The sequence below is a fragment of the Pleuronectes platessa genome, chromosome 19, assembly GCF_947347685.1.
Source record: "Pleuronectes platessa chromosome 19, fPlePla1.1, whole genome shotgun sequence".
Lineage (NCBI taxonomy): Eukaryota > Metazoa > Chordata > Actinopteri > Pleuronectiformes > Pleuronectidae > Pleuronectes > Pleuronectes platessa.
In genome coordinates this window covers 16,638,336-16,657,189 of record NC_070644.1, presented here as the reverse complement: position 1 = coordinate 16,657,189, position 18,854 = coordinate 16,638,336, and the positions used below count along the sequence as shown (strand labels likewise).

The 18,854-nt window shown below is 41.2% G+C and overlaps 1 protein-coding gene across 1 annotated transcript; it reads left to right on the top strand.

Annotated features, from left to right (window-relative positions):
* Positions 1-487: 487 nt before the first annotated feature.
* LOC128425132 (putative cytochrome P450 120) lies at positions 488-17,443 on the top strand. Its single transcript, XM_053411650.1, has 11 exons — positions 488-916; positions 1,966-2,043; positions 2,267-2,351; positions 2,530-2,565; positions 2,971-3,110; positions 3,291-3,414; positions 3,706-3,850; positions 4,117-4,227; positions 6,549-6,676; positions 12,635-12,722; positions 15,582-17,443. The coding sequence occupies exons 1-11, from the start codon at positions 727-729 to the stop codon at positions 15,777-15,779; spliced, it is 1,323 nt and encodes a 440-aa protein (XP_053267625.1). The 5' UTR covers positions 488-726; the 3' UTR covers positions 15,780-17,443.
* The last annotated feature ends 1,411 nt before the right edge of the window (positions 17,444-18,854 follow it).

Genomic DNA, 18,854 nt, shown 5'->3' with positions numbered 1-18,854 from the left:
AACAATACAGTTGTGCAACATACGCAGCAAGTTGTGTTACTACGATTTCTTTTAGACTTGGTTTGGCTGTGAGAACACCAGACAACCAGCAGAGGAGACTGCTTCTTGGATTAAACTAGTTTAGCTGAATTATATAGAATGTAAATCGACCTGAAAGCCGACTGTGTAGTACTATGTTACACAATTTTGTAATAACATTTCAAAATATCCATATTTATATATCATTATCAATATCATTCCACTCTCAATTTTAATTTTAATTTTACACTTATTGGTTGTATCACATCTGAAGAAAGCCACAGTTGTGCTCTTCCTCTTTGTATGATGAGTTTATGTATTTCTTTTATTTGTTTTTAAGTTTGTGAGTTGAATAAAATAGAAAAAAATTAAACATTTAATAAAAAAATAAAAACAAAACGAGGTTGAAAGGTAACGATAAATTCCGGACAGGTGAGAACGCATCAGTGTCCAGTGAGCCCTTCAGGTAACCTCGGAGAAAATAGTGACAACATCTATAGCGGTGATCATAGGTCGATTACCCCGAAGACGCCCGGTTTAAACGGATCCCCAGTCAGATCAGATGAGGGTTTAGTCCGGGTCGGGACCAGATGAGGGTTTAGTCCGGGTCTGGACCTGGACTCGGTCTTGGTCAAGTTCGCAGCCGCGGTTGCTCTCGAGTTGTGAGTCAAACGTGTTTTGACGAATTTGCGTCATCGGTTTACTTGAATGTCCAAACTACCAGGAAATGCAGGTGTGTCGTTACTGGGAGACAAGTCCCTGGAGTTCTACCGGGACCCGGTGACCTTCTACCGGCAGCGGGTCGACAAGCACCGGGGCCGAGTGTTCCAGGGCCGGCTGCTCAACAGACCCACCGTGTTCATCTGCTCCGCGGCGGGGATGAGAGAGCTGTTGTGCGGTATGTTGAGCAGGTGCATGTGCGTGTGTTACAAGTGTATGTGCGTGTGTGTATGTGTAACAGGTGTCCTAGGTTGACCTAGTCCGGGTCACGTTAGCACGGATACGCAGAGACAGGTCGAGTTCCCTGGTCTCGACCTGTCTCTGAAGCAGGATTCGATCCGCATGTAGTGAACTTCCCTCCGGCTCCAGGGGGACGTGTCATGGGAGAGACTCGTGATGACGAAGAGGAAGAAGGAAACAAGGAGCTGTTATTGAGTTTGAATGTAGCATCGTTGTTTTCCTGCAGGTTCCAGAGACACTGTAATGTAATAAATACAAGCTCTGTGAAATATGTGTCCTATTAATGCCAGGATAAACACATTAAGAGGCTACTGAAGATTTATAGGAAACAATCTTGTTGTAAAAAAGGGCCTTGAATAGGAAATTACATGAATTCATGCATGAAATAACTTAATATCATTTAATCCTATCAAAACTTCACACCAGTCGATATAATTGCAAATATGCCAAGCGTCTTAATGCATCATTAACTTTTCCTGGATACAATAAAGTCTGAATTTAGAAAAAGATATCTCATTAAATTGCATATATTTGATTATTTAGGACAATATATCAAAATGTCCGGAAAAAAGAAAAATCAAATGAAAAGAGTTGTGCCCCGTTTATCTTTGGTAATTCAGCACTGGTTTGGAGTTGGGGGGGAAACATGACATGAAAACTTTTGATGAAAGTGCGTTTTTTGAATATTCATATTAAACAGAGGTCACACCAAAAATCTATTCAATAAAAATGTGTCCTGTTTGTCTTGGTTAATAATATATCATATGATTTGAAGTCAGTGTTTCACATTACATGGAAGTATTTGTGTAAACACACTGAAGTCTACTTACATACAGTATTTATGTTTGTGGTTTAGAAGAACCTACTTTCTCCAACTTTTCTCCCACATTTGTCAATGTTGTTTAATAACTGACACGCACACCTGCAGATGGAGAAATGTATATGTATGTGTTTATATATGTAATCAAGTTATTTGGTTTATTTCAGAGAAATCCAACGTGTTCCTGAAGGATCCCACTGACTTGATGACCAACATGTACGGTGACACCCTTGTCACCACTAATGGTAAAGACACAACACACACACACACACACACACACACACACACACACACACACACACACACACACACACACACACACACACACACAGAAGAGCATCTAATCTAGCTCTAAAATGATGTTACAGCATCAAGGCTTCAACAAACAAGACTCCTGAAGTTGTCACTTTGGACTTTAGGCCATTTTTCATATTTTATAAAACAGAAACTTGCATCTGTGTGTTGCAGGTGAAGAAGCTTGTCTTCTCCGTCTGTCCCTCACCAGCCTGTTCACAGGAAGCTGTTTGAAATCGTCAAGTGATTATATCAGCAGGTAGGGAAACAGGGTTTCAGTGTGTAGTATGGGGATTTAATGCTGGACTAACTTGTGGATGTTGCTCATGTTGTTGTTATAACGTACATAAGAAAGTAAAATATCTTCCCAGGACACGTGTTTTTATAAGTTTCCCTTGTATTTACTTAAAATAAGATAATTGTGTGTTTTTCTACAGTGTATGTGTGCGCTGTCTGAAGGACCTCTCTCTCAGGTAACACTGACAATCATGTGTTTACTAGTTTAAGAGCATTTAATTCATGTCATTTATATTAAAGACTAAGTATTATAGGAGAGTCATTTATGTATTTATTTACTTCCATTTATTCTTATATTTTTATATGCTTTTTTTTTAATTATTTTATTTAATCTTATTTAAGTTATTTAATTTCTACCTCTTTTTCTTTACCCTGAGTGTTTGATTGTGGGTTGGGGGTGTTCATAAACGTTTGTATGTCTACAAATGTTTGAATGTATGTTTCTTACATGTAAAACTCAATAAATATATTGTTAAAAAAAAAAAAAAAAAAAATTATATATATATTATAAATAATATATATATATATATTATAGGAGAGTAAAACTAATCTGCACCTGATGCATGTGTTTGTGTGTGTAGTGGGCAGCCAGAGTGTGTGTACTCGGTCTTCAAGCGCCTGGGGACAGAGTTGGTTTTGGGCCTTTTTCTGAACGTAAGAGCGGAGGAGCAGCCGGAGCTGTTCCAAGAAATCATGCAGCTCTGCACCCTGCACTGGCACGGTGAGAGACACAGACACAGCTCCTTGGTACTGTGAGACACTCGCCCTCTTTCTTTTGCAGACTCATTTAGTAAGACAGCCTTGTTGTTCTGCAATTCGACATTGCATGATTTACCAGTTCCCTTTTTTTAATGTGTGAGTGTTTCCTTTGTGTCATTGTTTGTTTCCTCTGCACCCACAGGTCTGATCTCTGCCCCGGTCAACATGAAGGTTCCTCTGTGGTCGTCGGGTTTCTCCACCGCTCTGGACGCCAGAGACAAACTGATGGACATCATCAAAGACAAACTGGAGAATGACACAGAGGGGTTAGATTCCTCCACCTGTAGAATCACGTTTTTTAACTTTTTTACAACATTTAAAGTTTGCTGATCATATAGGAACCTAGAATCATAGCTACTGACTCGTCCTTTACCTTCTAATTCAACTTGTTTGAATCCAACAGGCAGAACTTTGCTTATTTTCCTATCTTCTGCAGTTGTCAGACAGAGGGCTGCTAAATTATACAGTGACGTTATCCTCTGAAAACAGTGATGTCCCTTCATAGTTTCTGTGCCTTTCTCTTGCCTGAAACTCTCTCTCCCCCTGACCCTCTCTAGTTTTGTCGGCTCTCTCGGCTCTCTGCCGCTGCCCGACTCCAGCGCTGCCTCCCAGCATCTCCTGCTGTTCATCTCAGCTCTGATCCCCAAAGCGTTTGCGTCGCTGCTCACCTCCTTCACTCTGGCACTCAGTGGAAACGAACAGGTACACAAACACAGGCCAAAGTGCACAAAGTGTTGATACAGCTGAATGTATTGATCTTTAATACATAGAAATCTTGTGAACAGTAACACACAAACAGGACTTTTTTTAGCTCTTTTGATTGTAAGAATTGCATTTTAGATCAACCCCAAATCAAAAGCCTGTGATGGACCTCTATATTAACTACGTGCCCTAACTCAATCATTGTCCAGAGCTTCTTCTTTTACTTTAAATCAACAAATATAAATCTTTTCTCTTCTGAATTTCAGGAGGAGAAACGTCGGCGAGCGAGAGAAGAGCCTGAATACCTGCACAACGTACTGCTGGAGGTGCAGAGACTCTGGCCTGCTTTCATCGGCGGACGCAGAATTGCTGATCAGGTCGGACATGAACACTTTCTATTGGTTTTCATAGATCACAGATCTGGTCGTGGTGACTGACTTTCAAAATTATGGATGGGTGGAGGGGGGGGGGGGACACCTTGTTCTGCTGAGCACTGAAAATAATAGTACCTCATGAAGTGTGGGTGAGTTGAGGATTTATTTATACTCCAGGATTTTATTTGGTTGTCCTGCTTGTTCCCCTCCTCTCCTCTAGATGGCGACAGATTACTTTAAGTTAAGTTACTTAAGGTGAAAATCTCTTTCACTGTGAGGTCCTCCCTTGTGAGTGTAGTACACTCTGAGACCAACAGGGGGTGGACAGGATCCTTTCAATAATATTGACACTGCTGTAAATACCAGTTTGATCTTCTACAGTCATTTTGAGTCATTTCTCATGAAGCTTCTTTCAGCTTGTTAGGGTGAATGCCTTGAAGCAACCTTTTTTATTTAAGAGATATTTGCTTTTGCTTTGTTCAAAATTCAAATGTAAAACACTTTTGCTGCACACTAGGTTCAGCTGGCATCAGGGCCAAAACAATATTGATCGATGTGTTTCCTGTTTGGCTGCGAGAGGAAGCGCGATATGTGTCATTTCACCGTTTGGTGTTATAGACTTTCCTATCCAGGATTCAGTAAGAGATTAGTTTCTCTCTTACCTTGCCTTCATTGTCAGAGAGTCCTATTTCACTGTGTGTCGGTCTGACTATCATTAACTTCTAACTAACTAACTATCTAGTGCTGCTATATTTGTTAATTAATTATTTTTTTTCTTTTGCACTGTCAGTCATTGAAATAGGTTCTGTTATTCTGTATTCAGGTTTGACATTAGCACCGTCCACCAGTAATCCAGTCTCCTCTCTGGCCGGCTGCATGTTTCCGAGGTTAATAGCGGTCGGAGCATCTCGGCCTCCTCCCCCGAACCGGCTGTGTTATCATTGTGACCTCATCCACCAGGCTTATGCAACAGCCCAATCAGAGGCATTGATCTGTCTCCGGGATTGACTCGCTCCGCTCCGCCGGAAGGAAGGAAGGAAGGGAGGGAGGTAGAGAGGGAGGGAGCCGGAGGTTGGTGGTGGTGGTGGTGGTGGTGGTGGGGGGGATGATACGTGTTGGTGACGCTGTGAAGCTGAATCATTAGACACTTCTGGGAAACACACCAGTACATTTTGATTCCCTAAGGCGTTTGGATGGGACACTGGTTCATGACGTGCAAGGTCAAAGAAAATGACCTGAACCTAAACAACCCTAAAGAAATACTACTACTACAAAAGAAAGAGATGAGTCCTCGATCGGGACTGATAAGAGTTAATAAGATGTCTCTGCGCTGGTTGTTGTTTACAAAAAGAGAAAGATTATTAGTATTCACAATCAGGTGGAAAAAGTATCAGCTCCGTCAAGTGGAACAAAGATATGCAGCAGCTGCAGCAACCTGATTGTGTTGGGAGCAGGTCGGAGGCAGGATGAACGCACGTCTCTCCGGGAGAACTGAGAGAAAGGAGGAGGATTTGTGTAAGATTTTCCACTCCAGCAGAGAGAGAAAAGGAGAGCGAGGGTGGAGCAAAGAGAAACAGTGATCATGTTCTCTGGGAGTCCATTAGTGCAGCTACTAATGGATGTAGTGAAAAAGGTGAATTAAAAGGGCAACAATTGGGTAAGTGGGCTTTTTGCCCCAAGGAAACTCGGTTTAAAGGGGAGTTCAAGGAAAAACATGAGGGTTAGAAATGTCTCCCATTCAGTTAGGTTCAAAAGGTTGTTTAAGCGTGTTCTCACAATGCTTGATTTTCAATGTATTCAGTTCACCCTCAGTGCAAGTGGTGCAAAGCCTGTAGATACTTAAATCCACTTTAAAATCCCCTTCTGTGTGTATCAGATGTGAAACAGCATTTCTATGATTTTTCAAGTTTGATAAATTAAAGTGTGTTTAATAATTCAAGCGTTGGAAATGTATGAATTATCACAGGGAATCTTGTTCTATTCTCCAAACAGCAACGTCAACATGTGAAAGTATAATAACGTGAGATGATAGAAAAGCTTATATTACAATTATTATATTAACACAGAGGACAGTGAATGTTACAGTAAATGGTGTAATTTAAGTCAGAAAAAAGAGTGTGTGGTTCTACTGTTAAAGAGTTCTATATGTTTGGGTTTGATGTTCTCACCATATTCGTATTCTATGTTTATTTTTCTTGCATCAAATAAATATTTTCCATTCACCTTAAGTATTTGACATTCTGTTCCTTTGCTTTCATGCACTATAACTACACAATGTAAATATTGTGATGTCACCTTCTCTCTCTCTCTCTTGTTGTGTACAGGACTCCACCCTCGCAGGGTTTCACGTCCCAAAGGGCCACGGTGCAATCTACATCAGCCACGGCGTCCACCGGGACCCGGAGGTGTTCCAGCAGCCAGACGACTTCCTGCCAGAGAGGTGGAGTGGCAGGTAAAGACGCTAAATATTTAGTCTAGTTATTTATTTGAGGACTTTGAAGTGAAGTTATTGAACTGGAGCAGTCTCATTCAGCTGTGGGTTTAACACATGAGTTTCACTGAAGCGTTCCTACTCATGATATAGTGGTCGTGAATTACTTGTCTTAAAACACACTGGGAAATCTAGATCTGTTCATCTTTCCTCTGTCCTCTGTTCCTTTATCTGCATCCACACCCAAAGGTAATGGATTCATCTCAGGCCCCATCCCTGCACCAAGTTTGGTGGAAATTGGGTCATCCTGCTAATAGATAAACCAATAAAACGGAAGAGGTAATAATCGATTTATAAACATTTTGGACACAGAATCTGTTCCTACCTGTGATCAGGGTCCTTACATGATAAGATTGAAATATCGTATGAGGCTCATATCGAATCAGGAGACACACAGGTTTGATTTTGACATTTATTCTTTCTGTAAATAGCAGACCAGTTATCTGCTCTGTCTGGGGTCTAGACTGCAGAAAGCTCTTTGGTTCTGTGTTGGGAAATCACGCTGTACATACATACGCCTACATCGGTACCCTGGCATCCAATGCAGATAGACTAACAGCGCCTGAGAGCTCGAATCTGACCTGATCGCTCTCGCACACACACACACAGGCATCAAGATCGACACAAACACGGCGTCTGAATACAACTGTAGATGCACAAAGAGACACAATCTCTGGCTCAACAACATCCTTCACCGCCTGTCTGATCCCTGCCGCAGTGAAACGAAACCTGATCGGCCTCCCTCACTCCGTCAGTCGACTGTTTTCCTATTCACCCTCTTCCTCCATTCACTCGTTTACTCTCATTCATGATCTTTGATTCAGGCGACAGAGGCAGAGGCGGGGGGGGTGGGGGCACTGTGAATGTATTAAGTATGTAGGTAACTGCTGCCATGGAAACCGGTCACCTGACACAGTCTTTACCAATTCTGTGAGTGTGTGAGTGTGTGTGTGTGTGTGGGGGGGGGGGGGGGGGGGGGGGATGGGGATGGTGCCCCATGGGATACAGAAAAATGAGTCATAGAAGATCCCATCGTGTTAGTGTTTTTTTTTTTTTTCTTCAGCACATGTGTTTGGCTCCCAGAACAAAAAACTGGAAACTCCCTTTTTTTTGATTTGGGGTTTCTCTTTTTACCCGTTAAACTGAATTTCCATTATGAAACCCCTTTTAGTGGCACTTTGCTGATTTGCTAATTGAAACCAGTGGAGATAGATAAATTATGAGTTATAATAGCTCTATAAACCGTTTCCTTTGAGGGATTACCCTCTCTTTCCTGACTTAAAAATCACTCTGTTCTGTCTATTATTCTTTTAGTAATTTATTTAATTTAGAGCCATTTTTAAAGGTCAACAAATCTGATTATTTTCAAAGACAAACCCACAACATCCACATAACCCCAGTTTATTGTGCCTGCATGTGAAGATTTAGCTTCATAGATATTTGCATAAGTAAATTATTGTATCACCATTTTATTTATCCTGCAGCATTAGCACACACAGGGTTTATCTTATCGTAAGAAACAAAGATTGTCTTTAGATAAGATATTACAGCCTGAACACACAAGGAACATTGTGTTTTCATTCAGTGGCAATAGAACAAAGAAAAAAAACTAAAAGCTACATATGATTATACTATACAAATAATATATATATAAAATAATATTAATTCAGGACATTTTCTTTTGATGATCTACATTTACGGAGCATGATACACGTTTTGAAATGGCTGTCTTTTTAAATTCACTGGTGTGTGTGAAGGAAACAGAGCAGAAAACAATAAATCTATGAATGAATAGACAGGTAGCTGCTTCCATGGTAACTGGCCACCTCACACCCGCTTTTACCAATGGGGATTCCCCCTGCACTGTGTGTGCGTGTGTGTGTGTCTATGAGAGTGTGTGTGTGTGTCTATGAGAGTGTGTGTTTGTGTGAACATCGTGCTCTGCAGGATGGGCCGGGGTAAAAGAATGAGTCAGAGGAGAATCTCGAAAATGAGTCATAAAAACAAACAGATATATCAATAGGAAAGTGTGTGTTGTAATATACATTCATAAAAAAAAAACATTCTGAGCATTAAAGGATAAATCTGGTAATATCATATATTTGTCACCAAATCCTATTCAAGAGCGACAATGAACTGATGCAACCGTTTATTATTGTTTGTGTTGCCAAAGCCGAAGCTTATTCATCTAAGCCACAGAGTGAATCTCCATTTGTGTGGAGAAATGTTAGAGATGAGCCTTTACTGCTGTAAATACTCACTAGAGCTCAAAATCTGCAGCTGGAAATTGAATTGAATCACGAATCGATACAGAAAACTATATATATAGATACACAAGTTGAGAATATATGTGTTTGACCCTTAAGATTCAGTAGACGTTTCTTTTTCTGTGAGTATAACAGAGCCGTCTATGCACTTAAAGAAAAGTTGACGAATAAAATGTCCCAAAATATATTAAAATTGTCTTAAATTATGAATTGTGTTATGTCAATCTGTTTCTGGTCTCTCCAGCCAGCTTGCTACCTTCATTCTGAACATAGGGAAAAGTCCCTTTAATGATAATTGGCTTGAGAATGACTCTATTTAGTAAAATATATTTTCTCATGTAAAGTTAAGTCTCGAGTGGTATTATAAAGCTCTTAAAATATAGCTTGTTTATAGATGTCTCTCTCTCTCTCTCTCTCTCTCTCTCTCTCTCTCTCTCTCTCTCTCTCTCTCTCTGTTTGCTGAATCTCCTCTTCCATCCTTCCCCTTTATCTTCCAGTCTGTTTCTCTTTCCTCCGACCTGCTTCTTCCTCTCCATCTGCCAGTCTTCCTGGAGACACTTTCTTCCTGTGAGCCTCGATAGTTGCCTGGCTCCTCTCCCTCGCCACCTGGCTGTTTAATCTCACGACTGCGGTCCTGTTACATAACAAGCCCACCTGCAATAACTACAGTTTAACCACATCGTCTGTTTGCGCACACACACACCGTGCATGTGTGTTTTCTGTGCGATACTTGTGTATATTGTGAGTCCCGGCACATATTGCCAGCTTGTGTGTGTGTGAGAGTTTGTGTGTGTGTGTTTTTCCAGTTGGAAGCAAATAGTGAAGATAGCAAGTTAACATCCTGTCGGCCAAACGCCACACAGGCCCTGGCTGTAGATAAATGAGTCCAACAGATAAAAGTCAGAGCTACTGCAGCAGGTTGTGTTACTAGTTTTAGATCAATCTGAAAGATACTGTTTGCTCAGCCTGTTTTTTAATAATGTATCTACTGTCAAAGAGGAGGATTTGTTCTTGGTAATATCAAGTTATATTTATCAGATTATTGCTCTACGATAAAAACTCAGGAGTAGGAACATTCTTATAATTACAAAAGTAAAGTAAGTGTTGAATGTGATGCTCAAAGCAATCAACACTAACCAGAGGGACTTGACATTTTATTTCACATCTTTAATTCAGCCGTAAATGTTTTTGTTGTTTTAAATTTCTTATGTCAACCAGCTAAATATCAAAGTTATTTCTGTTAGTCTACTGGAGGAGCCTGGGATCAAACCACCAACCTTCTAGATAGGACAACCCGGTGTACCTCCGGAGCCACAGCTGCACCACAGTCATTAGTGTCTGTAGAGACCTTACTATCCAGGAAGACACTTCTCCTGTTTGAATCCCCAAAACAAATCTGATTTGAAAAACTAATCTATTTAAAAGCACTCAAGCAGATATTTTGTCGTCTCTCGCTCAAATAAAACCAGAAGTTCCATCGTTTTGGATTCTAAACAACTTCTCGCTTCGTTGCCTTCGGGTCAATTTGTTGCTTTTCTTAACTCCAGACATTTTCACGTCTTTGCTCCATTTCTTCTTTTGTGACTGTTGAATGACGGTGGATCTAAAGAGGCCTCATGTTCGTCTTAAACCATTTAAATGTTAGATAATTAAAACATTTTCAGCCTTTGGACGACCAGTTGTGATTCACTTCCTATCCGCTCAGCATATTTGATTTAACCTTATTCTGGACTGCTTCCTGGTGTAAGACTGCATTATGCACTTCAAGTCTCACTGTTTCAGGATGAGACTAATAGAACATTAAACCATTAGACAGATGCTGCAGAGAACACTGATATTCTCCCTCTCTCGGTGTCTGTAACTCACACACACACACACACACAATGGACGCAGACTATACACACCGCTAATGCTTCCTGTTTGCCTTTAATCAGAGCTCAGGTTTCAGGAAGACAGGATGCATTAGCGGTGGGAGGGGAGAGATGGTCTGTATCAGCAGGCTGTTGACAAACCTGAGCCGAACCTGCATCTCCTCATCTTAAATATGTTTTAAGAGGAAAAGAAGCGTCATCCTCTCAAGAGTCCAGGTGATTTTCCTCTTGATCCGCAAAAGAGAAAATTGTAATTTAGTTGGTAAAGAGAGGTCGGAGGTCAAACTGGTAACATGGGTACCACGTTTAAGCAGAATTCCACTATTTTTCAACCTGGGCCCTGTTTCTATGACTCGGTGAGTGTAAATGAATGGTGATGGTAATGTTGCCAGACTCTTAGCAAAGACCCAGAATAACAATTTGAGACCTTACTGGTGAATAAAAGCACTTTTAGTGGACATTTCATGGACTGTCGCAGTTGTCCATTAAGTACCATTCATTTAGCCACATACATTTACAATCATAGAGCTCAGGTTGAAAAATACTAAATCCCCTTTTTCAACTAACCCTGTGGACGTTGAAGAAGAAACTTGATTTCACCCACAGAGGCTTCGAGCCTTGAGGACATAAACAATGCGAGATGCAAGATAATCATAAACAGCTTTGCTGATGCAAAAAATTATAATTTAAACACACTCAAAATGTCTTAAAGGGGACATATTATGCCCATTTTACCACGGTTGATATGGCTCCTTGGGGTCTTAATGAAATGTCTGTAACATATTTTGGTCAAAATACAACAAGGATCATTTAAAACAGCACATTTTTACCCTGTCTAAAACAGCCCTCCTCAGATTGACCTGTTTTGAGTGCCCCGCCCCCCTCACCCCCGGTGAGCCTGGCTGCAAGAGCCCCAGCGCAGCCCCGCAGTGGGAGCAGTGGGAGCAGTGGGAGCTTGAGCGGGCGCAGCTTCCTGGCTCGCGAGAGTTGTTTTTTTTCCAGAGTTTTTGGGACGGTAGACATGCCAGATACCCAGTGTAGTGTAGAAGACCTACAAAAGTGGAATTTTCATAATATGTTCCCTTTAAGACCTTAAAGAAATGCACAGTAGTAAACACTACTTTAAACTCAAATATAGATTTACCGAACTACTTCAAAATAAGACATGAGAGGAGAAATGTACTTCATCTTAGTGATTGACTGCATGATGTGAAAGTTTCTATGAGCAACACGTAAATCAGTGAAGAAATTACTAGACAAACAAACCCGATGTTGCACTGTGTCCCAGAAGAGGGACTTTAAAGTAAATTATTGAACAACCACAGAAGAAGAGTTTTCTTGGTTCTGGTTAAGATTTTCTCTCGATGCCAGATTTGATCACATCTGGATTTATTCACATACATTGATGAACAAGGGCCACTGTTCACTGGCCACCCTTCACGTTCCTTCATTGGTTGTGAGGCCGTGTTGGAGTGACGTCCACCCATTGTGTCATCGTCATCTGATCTTCATCTGATGTCACCTCTGATGATCATTCTGTGGATAACAAACGCCTCCTTTGACCGTTTTGTTGAGATGCGCTGAACAGCAGCATGAAGGACTCATTATCCTGCTGAGCCAGCGACTATGAATGGAATCCAGTCCTGTTGAACAATGCTGGCTTGAGTGCTCCGATTCAAAGAAAGAAAAGACAAGCACAAGTGTTTTTTTATTTCCTGATTTATTTGCACATATATGCTTTTTTTTAAATACCATGTCCCTGTGTTTTATTGTCTGTGCAGGAACGCAGGTCAGGAGCATTTCCTGTGCTCCTTCGGCAGCGGGGCCAGGAACTGCATTGGATCCAAGCTTGCGGACGTTTTCCTCAAGGTGACTCTGCTCATAACACTGACATTTTAAAGATTAAGCATAACTTTATTATAAATAACTATATACAAAAAAGAAAAACCTAAAATATGGCACTTTAATTGACAAGTAAACAACATGTAAACATGAATGCACCTCTTTTCTGCATTATTCAGTAGTTTTCATATCAGCATATATCCGCAAACATAAACTCCATTACCGATATGACTGTGAAACTTCTAAATTAGCTGATGAATGTAATAAGAATTATGGATAACTAACAGACTGTTGTTTTTCTTTGTTTATGATATTTTGAGTCTTATTTCGGAGGTTTGAAGCTTAAATAGCTCAGTGAATAAAATAAGAGAGAGAGAAAGAAAGAGCAGAGAAAGAGAGGTGAACCATCCCCCAACCGTTCAGTAAATAGAACACTGCTCATGGGAATGATCAAATGCTTGGCCACGTGTGTGAGTTTGAGAATGTGTGAGTGTGTGTGTGTGTGTGTTTGAAAGAGATATCAGATGAAATAGTCCAGGTACAGTTTGTCCTGTTTAAACCACCTGCTCTTCCCCACGGTGACATTCACCATAGCCACCATCGCATATCTCATGAGACACATATACAAACATAAACCCACACAAACACACACACACACACACACACACACCTACATCCTGATCCTATAGACGACACCGGAACAGGTGTGCTGCAGGTGTTGCAACAGGAAGGAGGGAGATTTATTTCCCATGCAGGGCGATTCTCTCTGGAAACAGTTGTGTGTACTGTACAAGTGTTGACACTGGGGAGTCCAGGGCTATTTCCAACCTGAAAACAACCTCCGTGACCCAGTTTACCCAGTGGATCCTCACAGTTATAACAAGAAGTGTGGGGATGATTTTCAGTAGTTGCAGATGAATCAATTGTAGTAGCTTAAAAGTTCTGTTTTTGTTATTGAGCTGACTCTGCCATGATTGAGTGGAGCTCAGGTGGAAAGTTTAATGAACTGCTCGCTCCTCATTCTTCAGCAACAATCATATCTCATTATTTAAAACTGGATTTCTGATTCAAGATGGCTGCTGGTTTTGTATTGCTTCAGAAATGGCATGAATGGGATAACGTGGACACGACATTGTTCTCATGCTTCAGCTCCCCAAGTGGACAATGAGTAGTCACGTCCATTTACATACAAACACTTTTGCCATTGTTTAGTGTCCACAGCAGTTATAGCAATTCATGCCTATGCTTTAGTCAATCATGAAATAACCTGATGTTGAGAGAAAGATAAAATAGAATATGTTTATATCTACATAATTTGAATCTGTCTTATTCTAACAACCAGAAGCTGGTTTGTGAAATAATGTCAATACCTTAGGATTAAAACCGAAACACAGCTATAATGGTGTTTGCTATTTAGGCCAAATTCCAGTTAATGTCGTATGTCATCTGATGAGCTCTGTGGCGTGTGGCTTTCCAGAGCAACAGGAGATAAATACCAACACTGCAAGTGCACTGTAGTGAATGTATGAGCTCTTTCTGCTAGTTAGAATTTAATTATAGTCAATAAAGTTGTGAAAGGTCAGGCTGGTCCCACCGACACACACACACACACACAATATTTCATGGAAATCGGTCCAGTAGTTTCTGAGTAATCCTGCCGACGTCAAACAAACCCAGATGAAAACAACCTCCCTGGTGGAGGTAATGAAATCAGGAGTGAACTGCAGCTTGTCTTCTGATGTCAGGAGTTCCTCGGTAGAAGCACACACGTCGACTGACCGCACACTGCCGCATCACAACGTACAGGAAGTAAACACAATATCCATCACACTGGTGGGGTTTTATTTTACACTGATGATGTTCACGTTGAACCTCATCCCTCACTGTAACCTGCTCTGCTACGCCTAAAATACCAGTCTGATTGGTTCTCAGCAGGCCGACCACTCTCGCATGCCACCACACACACACACACACACACACACAGACACACACCCACACATAGAAGGGTGTGACCAGAGTAAAAAGTAGGCCGCAGGGCTCTAGGTCAGAGATGTGACTCATCGCCTCCTCGATTCATCCCTCCCCCCCTCTCTCCTTCCTCCCTACCCCCATTCTAATCATCCTTCCTCCATCCTCCCTCCCCGCTTCATCCATCCTGCTCCTCCCCCTCCGTCAGGCAAATCTTCATTCATAAAGTGGAGGGAGGTGGGGAAACCGGTGGATGAGTATAGTCAGATAAGCGTCCGAGTATCAGCCAATAAGAGATACTCGCTATGGAATTACGAGCCATGCAGATCTGAGTGCAGCCATAGAATGAAAATAAAGGGTGGATGATGTATCTTTCTGTCGTATAGTTGAACATCTACTTTCAGATTGTTTAGGTGTAAAACTGTCTCATTTACATAGACGACATGACCGCTCCCCAAAAGTGAGGCCAAAGCTTCTTGATTGCCATCTAGTGGCTAACTGCAGTACACGTCCTGCCTCCTCCATGTTAGTGGTTGGATTTATAATATATATATATATATATATACGTCTATGTTTGAACTTGAGACGCGACGTTAATGACTCAAATTTTTGTTCAGTTTCAGCTTGGCTGCTGAAAGGTGCTGCGTTGCTTTGCCATTTCCAAATGTGAAAAAACAACACACGAGCAAAGTGTTATGGAGGCTGGAGCTTTGCAAGTTGGAGAGTGATTCAGCGTTGGCGGATGCTCTCGCTCTGCCAAGTGCCTTCTAGTCTCAACAGTTCGTTTTAGCTCTGCAGTAAAAAAACAAAAAAGAAGTGCAGCCCACACTGCTCTTAAATCTGCAGCGTCCATAAGTGAGTTCAGTTAAAAACATGCAACGTGAATCAGGGTTGTTGTTTTTTTGTGTACTTGTGCAGGAAGCCTGTGTGTACCTGTTAACGCACTACGACTGGCGTTTGGACCCTCCATCACAGGACCTGGAGTACAAATGGCTGCCTGTGTCTCGCCCCGCCAACCCCCCCACCATGTCTTTCGCCCGACTGGATCAGACCAGATCTGACAAGAGTGACACCAGCTCAGGGATGCACAGCACATCTAGTGACATTACCAGCTGAAAGATTTAAAAAAACAACAACAACAACATGTAGGCTCGAAAGAAATCTGAGAGGGAAGCCGTCAAACTGAGAGGCTTTCCCCCCCCGCTGCGTATAATACAGTAATCTTCCTGGGGGAAGCCGAGGAGTGTGTTGGTTTCACTCTGCCAGTTCCTCTGCAGCTGTCTGTGATGAATCTGCAGCAGAAAGTCAATGACTCATTCTTCCTTTGTTAAATATGACAACGCTAGACGGTATATTTTTTTTCCTCTTATCCCAGATTTTACAGCATAAAAAAAAAGATCACGACACACAAATCTCATCGGCTCATTAGATTTAACTGCAGCAACTTGTCCCATACATCACGGCTTCGCTTCAAGGCTGAGCTGATGCTGTGTATATTAAAATATTATTCCTTTTTTTTTTTTTTTTTACCTGTTTTTAATTCAAATTGATAAATCTCCATAGCTGCAGTTTTAATAACGTAGAAATCGTTTTTTTTGCCACACTGTAGAGTCGGTGTTTCAACTAAATAAATCAACACACACACACACACACACACACACACACAGAGGTAAGCCCTCAGATTCCATCACTGACGGCAAACCTGCCGGCCCCCCCTCCTCCTAGCAACCACCACTGCTTAGCAACAGTTCGTCATACTGACACTGACTTGTCCTCCCCTTAGTATGCAAGTCTGTCTCTCTCTCTCTCTCTTTCTCTCTCTCTCTCTCTCTCTCTCGCTCAACACGCACACACACACTCACCTGGTTAGTTTTGAACGTGTTCAGTCGGCAGTGATACACACGCCATGTGAATCACATGTGAACGATGCCAGGAGGCTTGTCACAGCACTTGCCTGCATTTTAAATAATATTTGGAGGCTTGGAATGATTTTTTTAGACCCTTGAATCGTGGACCACAGCAGCCTTACTGTCCACCAGCGACACTGATACCAGTTTGAATGTCTTAATTTATTCATGTGAAAGTGTAGCATTAAAAATTATATTGTTTATGTTTGTTTCTGTTTCATAGAAATGCTGTAAGCGTTAAAAAAGGTTCGTAACATCATGTGATGGTTTGGAGAGAGAAATGTTGACCTCCGTGCTGCGTTGTTGTTTTATCAACCTGTGTTTAAAGTAAAGAATTGTTCAAAAATGAGTCAAATGTTTGGTTTCAGCTTCTTCTCTTTGTCACTTCAGATTTAAAGTTGAAACGCTCTGTGGTTTTGAATGTCACAGATTGAATCGTGGACCACAGCAGCCTTATTATCCGCCTTCGACATTGATACCAGTTTTAATGTCTTCATTTATTCATGTTAAAGTGTAGCAATACAAATTATATTGTTTATGTTTGTATCTGTTTCATAGAAATGCTGTAAGCGTTAAATAACGTTTGTAACCTCTTGTGATGGTTTTGAGACAGAAATCTCGACCTCTGTTCTGCGTTGTTGTTTTATCAGCCTGTGTTTAAAGTAAAGAATTGTTCAAATATGAGTCACATGTTTCTTTTCAGCTTCTTCTCTTAGTCTCTTCAGATTTAAAGTTGAAACGCTCTGTGGTTTTGAATGTCAAAGATTGAATCGTGGACCACAGCAGCCTTACTATCCGCCTGCGACACTGAAACCAGTTTTAATGTCTTAATTTATTCATGTGAAAGTGTACTAATTAAAAATTGATATTGTTTTTGTTTGTATCTGTTTCATTTCGTTGAAACGCTCTGTGGTTTTGAATGCCACAGATTCATTTTTGTGTGTTATAGCAGAGTTCCTGTGATGTAAAAACAATTACTTTCAATAAGACAAATCATAGATTGTTGACAGTTCACTTCAATATATATATATGAAATTCATATTCTCCAGTAAAACCAGATATAATAATACATTAAAATGACATAAATTATCAAACAAAAAACAAAGAGTCTTTCTATTTGGTGTTTGCATGTTTCCTCTGTGTGGGTTTTCTCCGGCCTCCTCCCACAGTCCAGACATACCGAGTGACGTTAGCTTCATCGTAGACTGTAAATTGTCTGTAGGTGTGAGTGTGAATGATTGTTTGTCTCTGTACGTTGGGCCTGCGATACAGTGGCGCCACATCCAGCCAATGTGAATGAGCCCTGGTGTGTAACATGTATAAAATGTGAGCTATGCTGTTAATGCAGTCTGCAGCCTGTATAATCAGCTGTAGGTCTGTGTCTCAGAGACGCCTTTGTCCCGCACGGGGCTGCTCAACAAACCCACTGTTCTCTCCGCTGCCGAGGGGGTAGAGCGGTCGTCCTCTGACCACAAGGTTAGTTCGATCCCAGTGTTCCCCATCTGCATGCACACGTGTCCTTGGGCGAGATACTGAACCTCAAATTGCCCCTCATAGAGAAAAATAGAGCTTAGAGCTGCCCACAGATGCACTGAATGAATGTGTAAATGGATAAAAACTGTATTGTGAAGATTAAAGATCTATATAAATACAGACCATTCAAATACCGACCATTTCTCACTCTCTCTCACACACACACACAAACACACTCTCTGATACACACTGAACTCTGCTGCAGGCTTCCATATTTCTCTGTTACACTCACATACTCTCGGAGACATAAATCACGTAGAACTTGGCAGAAAATGGGGTTCTGTGAGCCGAGCTCTATGACTCACTGCTCTCCCCACACTCGTCCATTAGCTGAAGCTGCTACTCGCAACGGTTCTCGACAGGCGAGAACAACTTGCTCCGATTCGTCCTCGTGCCCGAGAACAAACAAGTCTCGTTTCATTTGTTACATTGTTTCGTCTCATTTTCTCTTTTGTAGCAATTTCATTATCGTCTTATTTTTCGGTTTCACTCCTCCGATCAAGTTTAAATCGATGAGGGGAAACAGGCTGGATGAACATTTAAAGAACTATCCTCATGGTTTTTTGTGTTTTAGCTCAATATCTGAAAGTCATACACACTTTAAATTGTGTTCATTTCTATGGCATGATAAGGTTTTTAGTGTTTTTCTCATCCTTACTTCCAGGTTTGAATTTTCGGTTGTGTGATTGAAAATGCTGAGAATTTTTAATGTTTCATGATATTGATAATGAGGTTATTTGTATGGAAAAAT